Here is a 20,481-nt window from a genome sequence, read left to right as displayed (position 1 = left end):
AACATTCGATTAGACGATAAGATGAAGGCGGGACGCGGGACGTTTGGAAACAATGGCCTTCGGGCTCATCCCGACAAAAGTGGCATGATGTTTGGCTCGTGTAAGCATGTGTAGAGCAACACCACGAATTATTCAAGAGGGCCTTCTTCAGGAAAAAAAAGATGCATAATATCCGGTCCCGCTGCCGCGACCCAGCGCGGACCGGGGGAGCTGTTTCCTCTGCACGGATGCCGCTTCAAAGGGCATGTTATTGTGCTTGCCCTTGTGTCAGTTGATATTGTATCATCATTTTCTCTCCTTAGTTGACGACATAATTAACATGTTGGTTTCACCCCAATTGTATTGTTTTCTCAAACATAATTACTAATAACAGATGCATAAGGAATAAGTGATCAATAATGGTATAAAACCTTTGTTTTTCCTCCTCAATTGAGCTATCACAGAAGGAGTTAGGGCAGTATGAACTCGACATTGAGTGCAATGTAGTGACTACGAAGGGTGATAAGTGTGATATACATGAAGCGAAAGTTAGACGAGTCCAAATTATTTTAACGCAGCATGTTAAACAAACGTATTGTTTAATGTTACGCGAAATACGCTATCAGTGTAATCCATGGGCTGAGGTCGTCATCACACCAATAACTTATAAACATGATCTTCATCATTATCAAGGCCTCTCCCATGTCCCGACAATAAACCCAGTCCACTGCTTGCGACGGCCCTGTTATAGCGGTAACCTTCGCAATCTCATCTGACTGCCTAACTTTTTGTCTTCCCATCGCGCGTTTGCCTTATTGTGGGACTCATTTGGGTACGCATAATGACCATAATGACCAGCAGTTATCTCGCCTACGCGCTACAAGCCCTGTTCATGTCAATTCTTGATTTTTTTTACTACGATGTCCTTAACACACGTTGATTCCCTGACCCACTCTGCCCTCACCACTCAAAGCGGCTTTATAGTCTACATCTCTTGACTACAACGATCCGTGAGCCATTTTCAAGAGTTAGACTGCTTTGTACAGCTGAATAATGCTTCCGCATGTATAGTAAACTTTTATCATAAAACGGCTCCCACGAAAAATTCTCTGAATATTTAGGCCTCGATCTTCGGGAAAATATGGAGTAACATCAAGGTAATAGCATGTGTGCTTGTATTTTGTTCGGATGGTCGCGACAAAAGAACCGTTCAAAACGTTGCAGACAACTTTCAACAGACTTGCGCAGACTTGACTGTGAAGACAGTAAAATTGCGTGCGGGTTTCCCCTTTGTCCTTTCTATATCTTTTTTTCCATCTCTGTATAACTCTTCCAATGGCCCTATTGTATGGTAACATGCCAGTCATCGTAAACTGGTCAATTTCACTGCCTTTGCTGTTTCTCATGTTCCTTACTTATGGCTATTTAGTTCAACGTGATTTTGCGTAGTGCGTGTAGCTAAAATATGCTTACAGACTGCACCCGTTATGAATATACATCTCTCTTGGTGTCACGTAGTGGTGTAGAGATGGTGCCTAGAAATTTAAAAAAAGAAGTCTTCAACGCGAAGGACCGTCGCTCCATGGTCGAACACTCTGAAAAACAACACCTTTTTTCCGGTTCCAACACCGTCGCACGCAGCTAGTGTCGTGATTGCGCAAGTGAGTTTCTTTCATACGAGACTTCTACTAGATTAGGAGGGTTCCCCTGGCTTAACGTAACGTATACTTCAGCGAGCCTATTATGGGTCTTGATGACTTCGAATTCTCGTTACCGAGATGCAACATATAGGTAAACGTAGATTACACTAAAAACAGGCTATGTTTTTTACCTTCATAGTGGCCTTCTAGAGGCCTCAACGTTGTCGCAATGAAACGGAGAAGGGCGGAAATAAATGTCCCACCCATGCAATTTTGGTTGAGCTTTGTTCAAGCTATAGTGTACTATAGTTCAGCCATTCACGCGCTAACGTAGCCATAAAAGATTATGAAGTATAACTGGTTGCTCTGTCCATGTTCTTTTATGGTGCACCTACGTTCTAAATAACACTATAGCAGCAAGCGAGAATAATACTCAGAGAATTTAAGGAAGGCTTTTTATCACAGTTCTTTTTTAAAATGAAAGCACTTTAAGAGTCCGGCTATAGCAAGCATGGTTTTTTTTTAGGAGTATTGCATAAAAATAAAGCTAGCACCTGAAAGGTCGCTTTTAAAATTGGGAGTTTCAAATGTTTCTGCAAATTATGCCTCTGAAGGAACAGAGTGCACCACCACGAAGTCTAGCACCACTGTAACTGCGGAGAAAGACGCTGCTGTAAGTTTGAGGGGTTTCCGAAACTTAGAGGATTTGGCATTCCAGCATGATGAAATGTTGTAAAAGACGCGGCTTTATTCATTTACGCACAGTGATTCACGTTCCCATGGTTTCATTGCGGCATTTCCGAAATTCCTTTGTCATGTATTTCGTGAATGGCTTATCAAACGCTGAAGTATCGATTTTTATACAAAATTTGCTGTTTGCATTGACGTGTTCGAAGGAATAACGAAAAATGCTGTTACCGTGTAACGTGAATTCTCTCGTATGTATGGAGAACAGGAATGAAAGAGAGATAGCGTACGGCAATGGTTAATAAAAAAAACTTGTTATACGTTATTTCTATTGAACAAGTATAACCAAATGGTGGTGGTGAGTTTCATCCTGAAGTGTCAATAAATGATGAAGGCGGTGATGACAAGAAATTAAGAGGAGCAGATACAAAAAATAGATCAGAGAAACAGAGCTAGGTCATAAAATAAAAAAAATAAAGGTACAAAGCTCGGAAAAGCAGGAGAGAAAAATAAAATAAAGTGAGGAACAGAACAAAGTAAATAAGAAGAAACTTGTGCACAAAATAGACACAAGCAACAAACAGAACAAAGAACAAAAATTACACAAAAAAGACAGCAACCATGCTATGATCTATTGTCAGTCTTGGCACCGCTGGTGTGAAGGTTGATATTTTTTCCTCTCTGAGATACGCACTACGAAAACAAAAAAAGGTATCCGCCACTTCCTGCTAAGTCCCAATTTCACAACCATAGCACAGTTTAAAGATGCAAATGAACTCTCTTTTGTAGTGTCGTGATGATCCGAGAAGTCCAAAACAATTTTCAAAGAGAGTTATCATGTGTATTTATAGAGTTGTACGTGCGACAAATACGCACGTCAAAAAAATAGAAAAAGACTAACTGAGTCTGCTAATTTATTTCTATAGCGATAGTCTGAAGACACGGAATTTACAATACTTTGTCTGTATTTTGTACAGGAACTGAGTATTGCTCTCCCATAGTAGACTACATTGCACTCTGAACTGTCGAACATTTGTTGTAAAGACGTATAATAATGAAACATAACAGATAATAACAAAAAGGAAATTATAGTGGAGATTTTCGGAAGTTTTTGTAATGTAGATCTGACAAAAAAAAATGTATATGAAAGGGGAACTTGCCGGAGGGCAGTGACCGAACTTACAACCTTTTAATAACGCGTCAGATACTGTACCAACTGAGGTAATTGTTCTCATTGTAAAAAAGTGTAAACATTTTGATACATTTTATGGCTTCTTCAACTTGTCACACAGAAATACACGAATATATTGCTGTTTTAGTGCCCATTTGAAAAATACATACATTATTTTTACATGTTTTCTTCGTCTCCATATGCTTATATTCAAGTTGCACGCACAAATAAACCTCGATCTCCTCTTCAGTCCACGCCGCTCTCTTGGAATCACTTGGGATTCCAACATTTCTATATAATATCTAATACTCTAGTGGCGCTTCTTTTCAGGGCACTTCTTCCTGCTAACATGTACGTTATTTCTTGATGAGCTAGTGTTAGCATCAATGCTATGATTGCTCGCAGTAAGCTTCGCAGCGCGCCTTTGCTCATACATTGCCTAACAGTGCCACCAGTTCAACCGAAGTTTTAAGTTGCTTCTCATGCTTGTACCCGCGGTCGTCTTCACACAGATTAATGGTACTACGTCACGGGTATACACATAGGTCTTAAATGGTCTGCCCAAACTCTTTGCGGGCACTCACTGTTGCAAGTGGCATAGCATGGATAATATTTTGTCTCCCTTCTTTTGAAGAATAAACGATGCTTCAAAAACGCAGCAGAACATGCAATGGTATTTCTTTTATGACTCATTCTCAACAAATGTACAAATGTACATCGTGGTTACGTTGCCAATATTCGGCATGCTCAACAGTCACTGTTTATTATACCCACACAGCTTGCACATTTTAAGAGTACACATAATCGGGTGTTGTAGAGCATCTGAACTAAAAACTTCTAGAACTTGAAAGTAATGGTTACTTTTTTTTCTGTGTAAACCTTCCTTTTTTGTGATTAGGCTGGACCTTGTTTTACGTAACACTGCTTCGCGACCACTTACTTGTGTATATCCACGGTACCTGATTCTTCAACCTGAGAGTGAGGCTTAAAATAATGACTAAGGAATCATTACGTTATGCACAAATGATCAAGCACCGATAACCATGTAACCTCAATGGTTTTATTTCACTTACATCCACTAAAAGTTTTTGTCAGATTTTTATTGATTGATAAGGGGGGTTTAACGTCCCAAAACCACCATATGATTATGAGAGACGCCGTAGTGGAGGGCTCCGGAAATTTCGACCACCTGGGGTTCCTTAATGTGCACCCAAATCCGAGCACACGGGCCTACAACATTTCCGCCTCCATCAGAAATGCAGCCGCCTCAGTCGGGATTCGATCCCACGACCTGCGGTTCAGCAGCCGAATACTTCAGCCACTAGACTACCGCGGCGGGGGATGTCAGATTCTACAACCTTGCGTTGTGTTTCAGGGGATGTCATACTCACATCAAAATTATATGTACTCCATCTGCAAGCACATTCCCGGACTGAGGCTATCTTGTAGAAACCTTTTTATCACCACGCTTGCTTCAAACAATGACAAATTTTTGAGTTGGAGTGGCTTTATCTTTTGCTGCTTGGAACAGTAACTTTCACCAAAGAGGGAGCGGACGTCTTTGATGCCATTTGGGTAAAGCGAAATCTCGGAGGGCCATGGCTGGTTTTCCGTATATAGTGTTCCAGATTGTGCGGATTATTACAACGAATACTGCCCGCTACTACGAGGTGAAGTGGTGCTGCGGACGCTCTCAAGGTGGTCCAGTGTTTTTACATGCCGTGTCATGTGTCGGCTGTTGACGCCCAGTTGTTCAGTGCTTCATCAACATTATAATCAGCTGAAGTGTTCAAACGAACATCTCGCAAAAGTATTGGCCCCAGGTTCGCATTCTAGGCCAGTGCGAATCTCTTGTACTTTGGACGCTTTTTGTGTGAGGAATTGGTATAAACCCGCTGCAGCTTCAGACTCCAATCGGCATGTTAACTATATTTTGCTTTAATAAAGGTTATTTTACCTTGCACACTTACTCAGGACATATAACACGTAGTACAATAATAAAGACCTAAGATTCAGCATCATTGCGTTGCAAGTTATGTAAAAGTGTTGTTGCTGTAGTCATCTATTGCAATTGATATGCACGTCTGCATTGTCAAAGGTTTGCAGGCACGGAAGCATTCAGCATAATGACAAACAAACAAACAAAACCAACAAGAATGCCTGTTGGAGACAAATTTCGCGTTCTATTCTGTTCTGGTGTATCTGTTTGGTTCGGGCAAGACGACGCAGCAAGTCCGTCGTATGCATCAGTAAGTGACAACTTATAGAGGAATCCAAAAGGATTGTACAAAAGAAGCGTAAGGGCAATGCTATGTGACATGAACACAAGGGCACTTCACACTGACTGACCATTGGACATGTTTGTTCATGGTGTAATATGCTGAATAGCACAGTCGTTTTCCTGCCTGTGCAATCCGATGATTTTGGCTCAGAAGCAGCACAGAAAAAGGATAGGCACATGAAAAATATTAGTTCAGCCTTTCAATGTCATCTTCATGGCAGCATGGGGATATTTTTTCTTTTACCGCCACACAGAACACGCGTACGAAATTATTGAAGTCAAGTGACTTTCATCACATGTCTTAGTTATAGATTGCCAAATGAGTTTTCATCTGACAACTTTAACTAACGCCTTGACATTTTCTTCAGAAGAGTTTACCACCCTCTCAAAATAGGTCCCCCCTCTCTTTATCGTTCTCTCTTCCCAACCTAATAGCAATGTGACCAAAACATATTCCTAAAGTATGTCAATCGAACGATTATTGCATGGGCAAATACGCACCGCACGTAGTCCCCTAATATATTTTATGTTCGAGACAAGCATTTGGAAAAATAATCGATGCTTAGAAAACTTCCTCGTCACTTTATATGTCGGTCACGGCTGACAACTCAATCTCTAAATGTGCAAGTAAAAAAAAAAACCAACGCCTTTCTGGGAGATGCGCATCTTAGTGAAGGGCTGTTCACTACCGACTTGAAATATCAGACGCGTTCTATCAGGAAGGCATTAGGCAAACTGGTTTTTCCATGCATAGCAGCGCGTGAAGGACTATCAAGAGGTGCCACCTTGCGCGACCAACTTCCTTTCGCGATTGAACTGAAGAAAAAAAAGTTGAGTTGACGCCCCATTATTGTAGACCTTGGCGGTTTCCATTCTAATCTTCCCATCTTCTTGATTCTTGATTTTCGAATGCTCTCTCGCTCACTGCAAGAGTCGTTTGCGTCTCGTAGTTTATAAACACTTTTGCTAGGTGGGTTCCGCCGCAACGCGAGGACACCAGCGTCATCTAGCTGATGACCTGGTGATGCACACCGGTAGTATATAAAATACCGCGTCGATTCCAGTTCGACACGTCTGGATTTCGCTGCGACTTGATACGCCATCTTCGTGTTGATATCGTCTACTAGTTAAACGCAAGCACAGCTGCACGATGAAGACGGGTTTTCTGCTGTGTCTTTGCCTAGGCTTTGTGTGCCTGGTAGCCGCCGACGAAGGTGAGTTCACGTGCGATTAATGTGTGCCTGGTAGCCGCCGACGAAGGTGAGTTCACATGCGATTATTAGCACGGAAGGTTTACTTTAGATACTTTCAACAAACATGCTATAAAGATTATCACCTAAATACAAGAGCTCTTTTAAAGAGAAAAAACACGAGGTACAATGGCAGATTTAAAATAATTTGAGAACAGAAGACTGTGTCATGCTCTGAAACACATGGGGATATTTCTGTTGTGAGTTGTAAAAAAATTTATAAACTGCATAGGCAAACGCGCTCACATTGACAAGATTTTCATATTTATCAATACCACTTGTAAAGTAAGCGCTGGCAAGGTATATGTAACAATCTGCCGTAAAATATTTCCTGCGACTAGAACTCTTGCACTTTTCTGTGGTTTCCACTTTTTGAGTTTTCAAAGTCGCGCCGACTAAAACAAAGTGCTAAAACAAAACATTTTGAAAGCACTTGTGCTGTGAAGTGACTAATTAGGCGAAAATTCATTAAACAAAAATTCAGGCTAGCTTGCTCAATCTACCAGCTGGAAAATTAATATTACTTCTTGTGTTTTAACATCCAAAATTATGCAATTATGAAAAACACTGCAATGAAGGATTCCGCAAATTTAGACCACCTTGGGTGATTTACCATGCACCTAAACCTAAGCCTACGGCCCTCTAGAATTTTTTTCGTCCAAGCACCAATCCCATGGCCAGAGTTCAATACTACAACTTTTGGGTCAACAGACCAGCGTCCTAACCGCCAGCCCACTGTATCAGTTATGCACGATCAACAATACTAAAATAAATCATATTGATAAAGTCGAGACATTCCTAGGCGATAATTAAATATACAAAGGCACCCTTTATTTGTGCGTCTTTTGAGGTCATAGCCGTGACATATCGAATTGTGGCACTTACATTAGGTGCACTTAAGTTTAAACGTTCTCGAGTTATGAAAATTTTATTGTGCTTGAACGCCATTGACAAACTGAACGCATACGGGAAAGCTTGACGTTCTAAAGCAGCTTTCTTACCTTGAGGATTTTTCAATGTCACTTAGTCTATGGTAATATAATTTCAAACTCAGATTCACAAAAACCAATGTTCAATATTGTTTAGCGAACTTTGTAGATTAGAAATTTTTACATTTCCAACAGCGCCAGCGTATATAGATAAGTTTCGTAGGCTTATAAAAGGGGATGGAGGGCAAAGATTACTGATAATGTGATTTCTCAATTTTCATGACAAATTATTCCAGCATTAGAGACAAGTGCTTCCACGAAGTGGCGAACTTTTACGTGCAGTGGAAAGCCTTTCAAAATGGTCCCAAACGCGCCTGATAGATAGATAGATAGATAGATAGATAGATAGATAGATAGATAGATAGATAGATAGATAGATAGATAGATAGATAGATAGATAGATAGATAGATGGATAGATAGATGGATAGATAGATGGATGGATAGATGGATGGATAGATAGATGGATAGATAGATGGATAGATAGATAGATGGATAGATAGATAGATAGATAGATAGATAGATAGATAGATAGATAGATAGATAGATAGATAGATAGATAGATATATAGATAGATAGATAGATAGATAGATAGATAGATAGATAGATAGTCAAAGCTCGTAGAGGACATGAAAAAATGCTTCGTACTTAAAAACGATTATGCGTGAAAGCCTGTTTCATTTACTCGTTGTTGGTTACAACCCTCCAGGGCATGCCGTTCCAGCATTCTATACAAATGTGGTGACTTTTGTAAAACAAGATTAAGACACTTATTACAAAGCGCGCATAATTCTTTTATTTCTGAGCATAATTATCTCGCAGCTGAAGATGTGGCTAAACTCATCGAGGAAGCTATTCGAGAAAACGCTGGCAGTGACGCACTGGCTGAGAAAATCTTGGCAAGAGTGAAGATTCTTCAAGACTGTGCTGCCGAGCAGAATGAGGAGGGCATCGAACTGCTTAAAAAGGTAACTTCATAGTTTAGTAAGACAGTCGTGCTCTTTTGAACAGTCTCTTTATATTTCATCTATGCTGCGTAGTTCAGACCAGCTTGTAAATTTTAGATAGCCTGTTCTGTTTGTAAGTTATCCTTAAACTTCCATCCAAAGAAACAACATTATACCAAATAACCATCACATGAAATTTTCTACAACTTCAGGACAACTTGTTGTGCACCACAAAAACAAAGTTATAAAATATGACTTTTCAAAGTGCTCAAGATATTGAAAACGTATATACATAACACACTTCTTTTTATTCGGAAAACTTTTCTTCGATAGTGCTGCTTGCAACTCCACAAAAAAGCAAAATTAGTATTAGGCATAAATAATTGAGAGGGCAGTGTACAAATCAAATACTAGCAGCTGAGATCAGCCGATCGATCAATCGGTCAATCGATCAGTCAGTCAGACAGACGATAAAAAATAATATATTCAAATAAATAAAATGGGCAGGCAACCAACTTCATCAGCGCAGTTTTTTTTTTCAACAAGCAAACGAATCGCTGATGGAGCCACTTAGAGTACAATCTTGGCAGCGGCAAACACTAAATTACGTTTTTTTTCTTGTCCTCCGCACGAGGTACATCACCATTGGCGGGGCTTCGCCGAGGAGAAAAGGAATTCTTCCCATATTTACAGCATTATAATATTCTTAGGTCTACTAATCAGGTACTGTATATATTGTAATTGTATTTAAGGCACAAATAATGTATGCATGCCTAATTTAGCAGGATACTCTTTGAGTCACAGTGACATTGTACTGAACGGCAAGTAGAGCACCCCTTTGGCTGTACCCCAGAGCAGTACCCCAAGCAAAAGAAGAACAACTTCTGAGAATTCCAGGCGCAATCGCTGAAGTAGCGGTACCAGTATACTCTTCCTCAATGATTTGAATCGGCGACAAGATATAAAAAAGTGACCAATCGTTTCTTCCTGATTACAGAAAAAAATACAAAAAGGAATTCAGTAAGCCTGATCCATAAAAATAGAAATTGAGGCAGGTAACGCGGGAAGGAGATTTCGTGATGGCAACTTCCATAATCCTTGAACTAGCCAGATAACTGCGCCAGGAAAATTAAAGGCGTTTGTAATCCAGAGAAGTAGTCAGTGCTGGGTCTGGTAAACTTTGCCTGATTGTATGAGTGCGAAATCGTGCCACCGTGATGCGTGTGACTAAAAGCAAAACAAAAATTATCGGCATGGAGAGAGACACTCTTGCAAGCGAATCAGCTATTTTGGTTGTAAACTAGAACTTTATGGCCCGGAACCGAGATGAATAGAATTCATCTAAGATGACACAGAACTAGCTATTTAGTAATTGAAAAAGTTTCAGTATAGGTGCCTCACCAGACGAGGAAACAGAATATCACACAGACAACGAGTCAGTTAAAAGTGCCGTTACCGGATTTCAAGTACTCAGCCTGCGAACTTACTTGTTTAGGCAAAATAGACAGGCACAACATTATTAGTGCAAGCAACACAACTGCCTGTTACGACATCTGCCTTCCCCGTTTCAAGTTAATCGATTAGTGTAAGAATGCAAGAGAAAGCAATGATGAGTGGCTTCTGACAATGCAGAGCATTGTGATGTCACCATTTATGTTTTGACAGCACTTTTAGAAGCTCCATTGTCCAGTTAACAGCCAGTTTATATTTTCAACCTTGGGCAATACTTCACGGTAGGGTGGTTTTATCTTTTATTATCGCTCTTATATTTCCAAGGAACATTTTGATTAGATTCTATGAGTAAAAGAATTTAGATTTGTCACCTATGAGACAAAGTCGTCGTTCACTATACCGTAGGCAGCCACTAAAGATATGTCAAATGGTTTCTTCGTTGCCACAGTGGTCACAAGCTGCGGTGTCGGCCATCCTAATGCGAAAAGCGTAAACGCAACGCCTAGCCACAGTTTACCCAAAGGGACCATGTATGTTCGGCGAAGCATCGACAGGACTTCATCACCTAATGCAGAGAGAACAAACTAGATAATAAACTTCTGTCGAAGGACAGAGTTTACAATGTCGCCGGAACGCAACGTCACAAAAGAAGGTTCTGAAAGCGCTATAGCGCACTTTTCTTGTAATCGACCAGCCTTTCTGAACGTTTGTAGCGAGAACGCCCTTCCCGTGTGTGGGTATCTGCTGATTGCACGTGCATTTTCTCCTCCTCCTTTCTATATATTTCTCTATACACCCTCTTTCTTGCCCCTATTTCCCCGCCCTCAGGGTTTGGTATCAAACCGGATGCCCATATCTGGTTAACCTTCCAGCCTTCTTTTCATCTCTCTCTCTCTTAATTTATTGTCTAGAGCATTTGTTTGCCTTTCAGCAGTTGCATTAAGAATATTTCATTTCGAGAGATATTATGGCAATCATGGAAAAATCAGAAACGAGGTGCAGCAGTTACAGTTACGCAATGTTGCTTGCTTGAGCCACTCATGGCACTCAACTGGTGTCTTGTTTGACACTGAACATCAGGCATTGTTTCTGAGACAGAAATTTATGAGAATATAACTATTTCATTTCAGTACACTGTACCGATAACCAAGGAGGCAACAAAGTGTGCTGCAACAAAATCTGACATTGCAGATGCTACCGAAAGGGACGTTGCTGTAAGTATAAATTTTCATTGTCATTAAGCGATATATCATTCAATGACGTATTGCACGAATGCGTACAGGGGGCAGGGTCAGAAGTTTCCAGGCCATTATCCCAGGTATTCTTATCGGACGTGACCGGAGAACTTTTGATCCCCCCACCCACCCCATACGAAATTGATATTTACTCAATAATTCAACGCTTTCTGGCGTAGAAAGAGTATTCGCTCGCCTTCGCTAACGATGCCTTTATCATGTTCTCTAAATAGCAGCTAACATGCATGAAACTTGCGACTAAGTATATTGCTCGAAGATTCAGTACGTAGTTGCATGTTGGAAAAAAATACTGACCAAAATTTTAGGATGCATGATAAATTGCTTTTTTTCTACATTTCACGTCACCACGGTGTCTTTGTCTGAGCGTGCAGGCATTTTATTTTGAGCTAACAGTTATGCAGTCATCGTGAAATTAAGTAGATGTGTTTCGGGCTGTCCTGAAAATCACGTGTCTAAGAATTATTACAAATCAGAAGTGGCAAAAAAGAAGACGACGTAATTTCACGGAAACTGTGACTGAAATTGCGAAAATCAGTTTTCTGTCACCATGCTGTAAGAAAAAAACGATAATGTTTTGTCGTTCTATCCTTTCTTTTTTAGGAACACCAGTGCTTTAGGGAGGCTTCAAAGCGGTTCAAGGTACGTTGTCTAATTATATCGAAAGTTTGCATGAACTACGTTCAGTCAGATCAGTTTCAATTAGAGCCTTCTTGTGCACTACGTAACGTACAAAACACAATTATACAGACGGAAGTCCTGAAGGATTAATACTGCAAGATCGGCGTCCTCAGTTAGAGAGCATAGAAAAACACTGTGGATGCTTTAAAATGTCATGGCAGTGCCGGATAACTTGAGAAAAGATGGCACAGATGAAATTGTAAAAAGAAAAAGACAGATAATGAACGTGCCACGCAGGCAGGCCTAGGAAAAACAGGAACCCATTTTTTGGAGGCATTGCACGTTTTCGCTAACTTTATTCTGACAGCAGTCAGACTGCCTTCGTCAGAGTATACAAAGCATAAAAATAGCCAAAATTTATGTTTGTCTCAAATATTTATTACTTCACACTCTGAAGAACAATTTATGTAGTGACAAAATATCTCGTGAGCACCATTCTTCTTATTAAGTTTTACTTTCTCCTAATGAGCGGTGGTAGCAGACATTGGTGGTAGAAAAGGCAGGATTTTTAATGGAATACCCTTCCAACAAAGCGTAGTTGTTATGCTGCTTCATACATAGCGACACACTCGGCGAGAAATACAAGCATAGCCAGTAAAACTTTTTCTTATCGTCGCCATGTCGCTTGGCTGCTTCTTTATTCATAAGCAACGTTCAGACTAGGTGCACTACGTACAGATCCTCGGTTAGGAACGTACGAGTAAACACAAGCAACGTTATGAGCTTGTTTGGACGTTGTTGTATATAGCGTAGAGAGCTTAATTTATTTGAAGTAAGTGAATGTATGTTGACGGGCATGCCACTTTTAGGATAAATACTGATGTGACTCTTCCGTACGGCCAATGGGAAAGGCATGATACATTTTTACTTTTCGTTCACGGGGCTTCCAGCCTCCGAAGTTTACGCATCTTGATACGAGTCTTGAAAGACATGTAGTAACATGTCTGTGCGGTTGATTGGCCGGATTAGAAGGCTGACGAACAATAGAAGTGCTCGTCGCATCGTCCTTCTAGCTCAACCTGCCCACACCATGGGCAAATACTCGCACCTTGCTTAGATGCAACGTTAGCGAGGATGCAACGCCTATACAAAGTGGTAATTGGCACGCCGTGAAAAAACGCGTCGTAATGAAAAGACCTTTGTGGACAAACGTGATCTCTCCTATCTACGCAAACAGAGGATACAGCTGTTGAGTGATACGACACTTACGATAGATGCGACTGCTGTCTGAACGCTGCCTTGCTGAACAAAGTGTCATTCGGAACGCAGGAATCAACACCACCGACTGAAAAAGAAAGCGCAGTCTACGACGCCATCAAGGTAGGTACAATGCGGGGGTGCTTAACAATGTGTGATGGGAATAAGTACGGACAAGCATGCGTATATCTTAAAGCCAAGAAAACAACAAGCAGGTGTGAGCCAGAGATTAAGCGAGATGTTAAGCCATGGATATTCTAGACTCATTTTCGTGGTCGCTAACACAGTACTACAGAAAGAACTTTTGAGCAAGTTGAAAGGAAAACACTTGCTTAAAAAGATTTCCAAGTATTTCTGGAGGTTCCATGAGGATTTTTTTTCTCTGTTCGCTGTGTCATTATTACAGCAAAAAACAGTGGTAAAATGACGGCCACCTGACATACAGAAAAAAAATACTACATGCTTTTTCTAGTATCTGCCTTCTGAAGAACAGTTAAACTCAAGCTTTCTTGCACTTAAAATTTAAAGCATACTTTACAATGTTCATTAATGGCCAGGTGAACATCATCAAGCTGCCAAACGAAACAGTAAGTGCAAACTATAGTCAATACAATATCGTAGGAATATTTGGGCCTTTTTTTCTGAAAGTTAGATGAATCCAAAACCGATTAATTGATTGATATGTGGGGTTTAATAATATAGACGTAAGGTATAATAAATAGACGTAAGGTATGCGATGTAAGAAGGTATAACATGGAGAGAATTGAACACGCTCTGAAAAATGGAGGAAGTGTCAAAGCATTGAAGAGGAAACTTGGGATAGGCAAAAGTCGGATGTATGCACTAAGGGACAAAGAAGGCAAAATAACTACCAATATGGATAGGATAGTTAAAATAGCGGAGGAGTTTTACAGAGATCTGTACAGTAGCCGAGACAACCACGACCTTAATACTATAAGAACTAGCAGTAACCCAGACGACACCCCACCGGTAACGATAGAAGAAGTCAGAAAAGCTTTGGAGAGCATGCACAGAGGCAAAGCTGCTGGTGAGGATCGGGTAACATCAGATCTGCTGAAAGATGGAAGACAGATTGTGTTAGAAAAACTAGCCACTCTATTGACGAGGTGTCTCCTGACGGGAAAAGTACCAGAGTCTTGGAAGAACGCTAACATCATCTTAATACATAAGAAAGGAGATGACAAGGACTTGAAGAATTACAGGCCGATCAGCTTGCTCTCTGTAGTATACAAGCTATTTACAAAGGTAATTGCTAACAGAGTAAAGAAAACATTAGAATTCAATCAACCAAAGGAACAAGCAGGATTTCGAACAGGCTACTCAACAATTGACCACATTCATACTATAAATCAGGTAATAGAGAAATGCTCAGAGTATAACCAACCACTATACATAGCCTTCATAGATTACGAGAAGGCGTTTGATTCAGTAGAAATATCATCCGTCATGCAAACACTGCGGAATCAGGGCGTAGATGAAGTATATATAAACATTCTGGAAGAAATCTACAGGGGATCAACTGCTACCATAGTGCTTCATAACGAAAGCAACAGAATACCAATCAAGAAGGGTGTAAGGCAGGGGGACACAATTTCCCCAATGCTATTTACCGCGTGCTTACAGGAGGTTTTCAGAAGCCTAGAATGGGAACAGTTAGGGATAAGAGTCAATGGAGAATACCTTAGTAACCTGCGCTTCGCCGATGACATTGCATTGCTGAGTAACTCGGGGGACGAATTGCAACTCATGATTACGGAGTTAGACAAGGAGAGCAGAAAGGTGGGTCTTAAAATTAATCTGCAGAAAACGAAAGTAATGTACAACAACCTCGGCAAGGAGCAGCGCTTCGAGATAGGTAATAGTGCACTTGAAGTTGTAAAAGACTATGTCTACTTAGGGCAGGTAATAACCGCAGAGCCGAACCACGAGATTGAAGTAACTAGAAGAATAAGAATGGGGTGGAGCACATTCGGCAAGCACTCTCAAATTATGACAGGTAGATTGCCACTATCCCTCAAGAGGAAGGTATATAACAGCTGTATCTTGCCGGTACTTAGCTACGGAGCAGAAACCTGGAGACTTACAAAGAGGGTTCAGCTTAAATTGAGGACGACGCAGCGAGCAATGGAAAGAAAAATGGTAGGTGTAACCTTAAGAGACAAGAAGAGAGCAGAGTGGATTAGGGAACAAACGGGGGTTAAGGATATCATAGCTGAAATCAAGAAGAAGAAATGGACATGGGCAGGGCATGTAGCGCGTAGACAGGATAACCGCTGGTCATTAAGGGTAACTGACTGGATTCCCAGAGAAGGGAAGCGGGTTAGGGGGAGACAGAAGGTTAGGTGGGCAGATGAGATTAAGAAATTTGCGGGTATAAATTGGCAGCAGCAAGCACAGGACCGGGTTAACTGGCGGAACATGGGAGAGGCCTTTGTCCTGCAGTGGACGTAGTCAGGCTGATGATGATGATGATGATGTGGGGTTTAACGTCCCAAGACCACCATATGATTACGAGAGACGCCGTAGTGGAGGGCTCCGGAAATTTCGACCACCTGGGGTTCTTTAACGTGCACTCAAATCTGAGCACACGGGCCTACAGCATTTCCGCCTCCACCGGAAATGCAGCCGCCGCAGTCGGGATATGAACCCGCGACCTGCGGGTCAGCAGCTGAGTACCTTAGCCATTAGACCACCATGTCGGGGCAATCCAAAACCGACAATTTTACAGAAATTGAATGCGCAGGCTAGGCGTTTTCACTTTCATCAGCGCTTGGCACACTGATGATTGTGTACGTTTTTTTTCGATACTAAAGGTTTTACTGCGAACTAGTGCTTGAATTTTTTTACACTATTTCACGTTGATTAGATTATCCACATTGTCATGGCCAGTAAGTTTTTTGTGCGATTGTTTAAATAATGTTCATAAAAACTACTAAAATTAACTAAGTTGCTCACAAAAGCACGAAGTCATTGTATTTACTTATATAAAAACATTTCAGTTATGTGAGAAGCTTAGTTCACTGTTTTTTTTACGAGTTGTCTAAATATTTGGTTTTTTTTGGACATATATATTTGCGCAACTATCATGCTGCCCAATTCATATGCCTGTGTTGCCAAGGGCCCCGCAATGGCCGTGCGTCTATGTTCTCAGACACTCATACATTTTCAATGGAGGGTGGAGACTATGAAATGCAAGCACTTGATACTACATACAATAACTAATCAAGTAAAAGGGACCAGCAAAAAGACAAATACGTTTGGTGCACAAAAATGCAATCATACTTCTAAAATGGGAAGAGAAACTAAAAGGTGGATGCGCTGTGTCTGTCTACTGGCATGACTTGATTCCCGAGTAGACACATTACATGAAATATAGAGCGCCTGTATCATTTCTCTGAGGTGGCTTTTCTCAAAATACCATGTTTTTTTCCGCGTTTCGTGTATTTTGTACAAATAATGTATCTACTTATTTCACGATACCCTCTGGGTCAAAGGCGTTATGATGGGATAAGAAACATGATTTTCAATATTCATACAATGTTGATTGATTTGATAATTGATGTGTTTAGCTTAACTTCCCAAAACCACCATATGATTATTAGAGACGCCATAGTGAATGGCTCCGGGAATTTCGACCACCTGGGGTTCTTTAGCGTGCACCCTAATCTGACCACACGGGCCCACAGAGTTTTAGCCTCCGTCGGAAATGCAGTCGCAGCAGCCGGGATTCGAACCCGCGACCTGCAGGTCAACAGCCGAGAACCTTAGACACTAGACCACCGCGGTGGGGCATTCATACAATATCAGTTAAAACATGGTGTGTTGTTGCGTTTATATCGCTGACGTTAACGACGTATAGTTGGATATACCCTCAGAGGCGTCCAGCAGGAAGGTGAAGAAGCTCACACTTCTTTAAGTGAAATGAAAAATAAACGAAGCGGTAGATGTCACCGTTGCTTGACGGCGGCTACCCCCTTTTCACTTGATTGTTGAATATAAAGAATAAAAGAGCCAAAGAGCATATATACATATATACAGTCCTATATAGGTGAGTCTAAAAGTTCTCATTTGGAGGAAATACGCGTAGCCACCACGCTCACCTTTAACTTAGTCCGCTCAGCAGTAGGATGTTCGTGTGTGAGCTGCACTGCTGCTTGAGACCAACTCAATGTTATGCCACGTGTAAATATTACATAACTAATATTGTATGGCTGGCTACCTTAGAGCCAGATATCACCACGATGATAATACTATTGTAAAAACGAACAACGCTATTAAAAACAATGAAGACTAGAACAAAAACAAAAAAAGAGTTAGGAACAGTATGCACAGACCTGGTGGATTGAAACAGGACCTTTTTGGGGAAGGGGGGCTAAAAAGTGCGCATATTTTTGTTTCCACTGTCTCCAGTTTAGGTTGTATCGGCGTAAATTTGACATGATAGCGTAGGTCAGAGCCAACATTGTCTTTAGAAAACATATTCGTCACAGCATGACGTGGTCAATCCAAAAAAAAAAGCATTCAATAGATACGGGACAGTCACACAGATTAGGAACGATAGGGTACGTGCTTTCTCTTATGAGACAAAACAGCTAAACACACTTCGCGGTCATGCACATGAGTGACCTTTCGGCGAGTTATGTTCTTGTTTATTTCAGTTTTTGAAAAGTACAATTGTATTGCCCGCGGTAAGGACGAAAGGAGGTGGTTTGCTTCGTGACGTTCAACGTTGGCGATCAACAGTTTTGGTCAACGTTGATTCAAACAACGTTGGCAAAAAAGTTGTAAACTATGGAAACAAACCTGTGTCACCTATTTTTTTTTCAGGCTTGCTTTCTTCCTAAACTGGCAGCACTGGAAGCAGGTGCTTGAGCCACCATACTACCCGACAGCAGCCGAGGGGCGTTCGCCTGGTCTGAGCTGTTCTGCTGAAGCGAAGAACAAAAGTGTGAATCGCTGCGTTGTTTGTCGTTTATTGTGGCTTAATAAACGTCACTACAATAAACACCTTATGACGATTCATATTTTGTTGCCTGTGACCTTTTCCTGCTGTTCCGTATGCATAAAAGCCGCTTCAGTTTCACTGGGGCAGCGCCAATGTTTTGACAACGTTGCATGTACAAGCACATAAGAATAATGGGAATAAGAAGAATATCTCTAGCTTTACGACCTAATACCCGAGTGTTTTTATATAAAAATATCAGAGTGCCAAGATCTGGCCATTTGGATCATTTGGTGTCCTCTGATGTACAATGACAGAGCACAGCGCCCGGGCAGCTACCATTTCGGCTCCACCAAAATGTGACCAAAGAAGCTGAGATAGAATCAGCAGCTTTCCAGTTAGCAGCCGAACGCCATAAGCATTACACCAACGCATCGGACGAGAACGGTTGTAGAGTTCAACGCCAACAATAAGGAATTGAAATTGAAGCTTGCAATAAATTGTTCAGCGAAGCATATGCGGAACCATGATAAATTATAGTAATAACCGCTGGGGTTTCATGACGTAAACGTATGATATGATTAGGAAAGACGGCGAGGGAAAGAACTTTGGAGTTTGTGATCTCCTGACGTTTTGGATCGTGCACTATCACTGAGCAACGCACAGGCCACTAGTATTTTGCTGCAACAGAAAAGCGACCGCCGCGGCTGGCCTTCGATTCCGCGATCTTCGCATCTGCAGTCAAGGCAGTCAAGCACCAACTTTCTGGTTCTCGATGCATGTAGATGAGTGCGGTTCGGAAAGCCCGCGGAGTATAATCTGCAACTTTAGAATTCGCAACGCAGGAGGAAGGCGACAAGCCCATTTATTTACGCTTCTGCTTTACTGCAGAACGATGAAAAAAAAAAACTCGTCAGGCCTGCTCGGAAAGCGTAGAAAAGTAACAAAAGCTGGAAGAAGGGTCTTGTAAAAGCCCGCTGTCAGGACACTTGGGACAATCGATGCAAGTTCATTGAAATTCACCCCCATGCCATAACTCGGGACTTCTTGGAAGTAAGGAAACAAGCACCACACATTTATTCATAATTCTTTGAAGCAGTAAAGTAACCGCTACGCATCTGTTAGACTATATGGGTATACCCTTAACGTTTTACCATAATTATTCATCGCCATCAGCTACTGCACCAACAAAACATACTTTGTTGGTGTTTTATCTAATGGCAATGAATAATCATGTCTAGGCTATTTGTAATGAGCTCGAAGCATTGGATGACCCCCTTGTTAAAATGTTTGCATTGTGTGATGACTGGTTGTTAGCTTACTCTTCAGCCACGCTGTATCAGATCATGTAACGTGATTTCTTACCCGACACGACGACTGTATAGGGCCCTTACGTGGATGAGTTTGAAGCACCGGCATGGCTCCGTAATGGAATACTCAAGTGCTCCACGGAGTAGCTGGGTCCAAAAACGCCCAATCCCGGACATGTTTTTGTCATTGTGCGTGAAACTTGCTACCAACACTGGATGTCGCGATGGCAGCGGTGACTTCACCTGTGCAATCGGCTAATATTATCGGCTAATGCTAACAGCGTTCGCTGTAAAACCAGGTATGGGCGCAGAATGTCTGACGACAGGTGAGCGCTTTATGAGCTGTCGGATAAATTACAAAAATGCTACAAAATAGCACAAAGCTTGTGAATTGGTTGCAATCCTGCGAATCACGTATACGGCCGCAGTTATTCTCGTTATTCATCTCGAAATAAAGTGAGGGCAAAAATATAACAAAAAAACATAGGGTCATGTGTCATCAAGGCTCAAAAAATATTTTCCACAATGGAAGCTTTTCCGAAAACCAGTTTACGCTTCATGAACTAACTAGACATCGATGGCAGCACACGTGACATGTGCTTCCAGACATTAATAAATAATTACTATCAGTTGCCTATAAATGGACAATAATAATTTCTAACGAATTCTCAAGGAGATCACTT

General features: G+C 41.2%; 1 protein-coding gene across 1 annotated transcript; it reads left to right on the top strand.

The window, feature by feature from the left end:
• The first annotated feature begins 6,757 nt into the window (after nucleotides 1-6,757).
• LOC119163686 (uncharacterized) lies at nucleotides 6,758-18,551 on the top strand. The gene is made up of 6 exons (XM_037415745.2): nucleotides 6,758-6,972; nucleotides 8,818-8,963; nucleotides 11,525-11,608; nucleotides 12,251-12,289; nucleotides 13,598-13,648; nucleotides 18,374-18,551. The coding sequence occupies exons 1-6, from the start codon at nucleotides 6,909-6,911 to the stop codon at nucleotides 18,416-18,418; spliced, it is 429 nt and encodes a 142-aa protein (XP_037271642.1). The 5' UTR covers nucleotides 6,758-6,908; the 3' UTR covers nucleotides 18,419-18,551.
• Nucleotides 18,552-20,481: the final 1,930 nt, after the last annotated feature.

The sequence above is a fragment of the Rhipicephalus microplus genome, chromosome 9 (genome assembly GCF_043290135.1).
Source record: "Rhipicephalus microplus isolate Deutch F79 chromosome 9, USDA_Rmic, whole genome shotgun sequence".
In the NCBI taxonomy this organism is placed as follows: domain Eukaryota; kingdom Metazoa; phylum Arthropoda; class Arachnida; order Ixodida; family Ixodidae; genus Rhipicephalus; species Rhipicephalus microplus.
The sequence above is the reverse complement of the archived record's forward strand: the minus strand, read 5'-3'. Positions and strand labels throughout refer to the sequence as shown.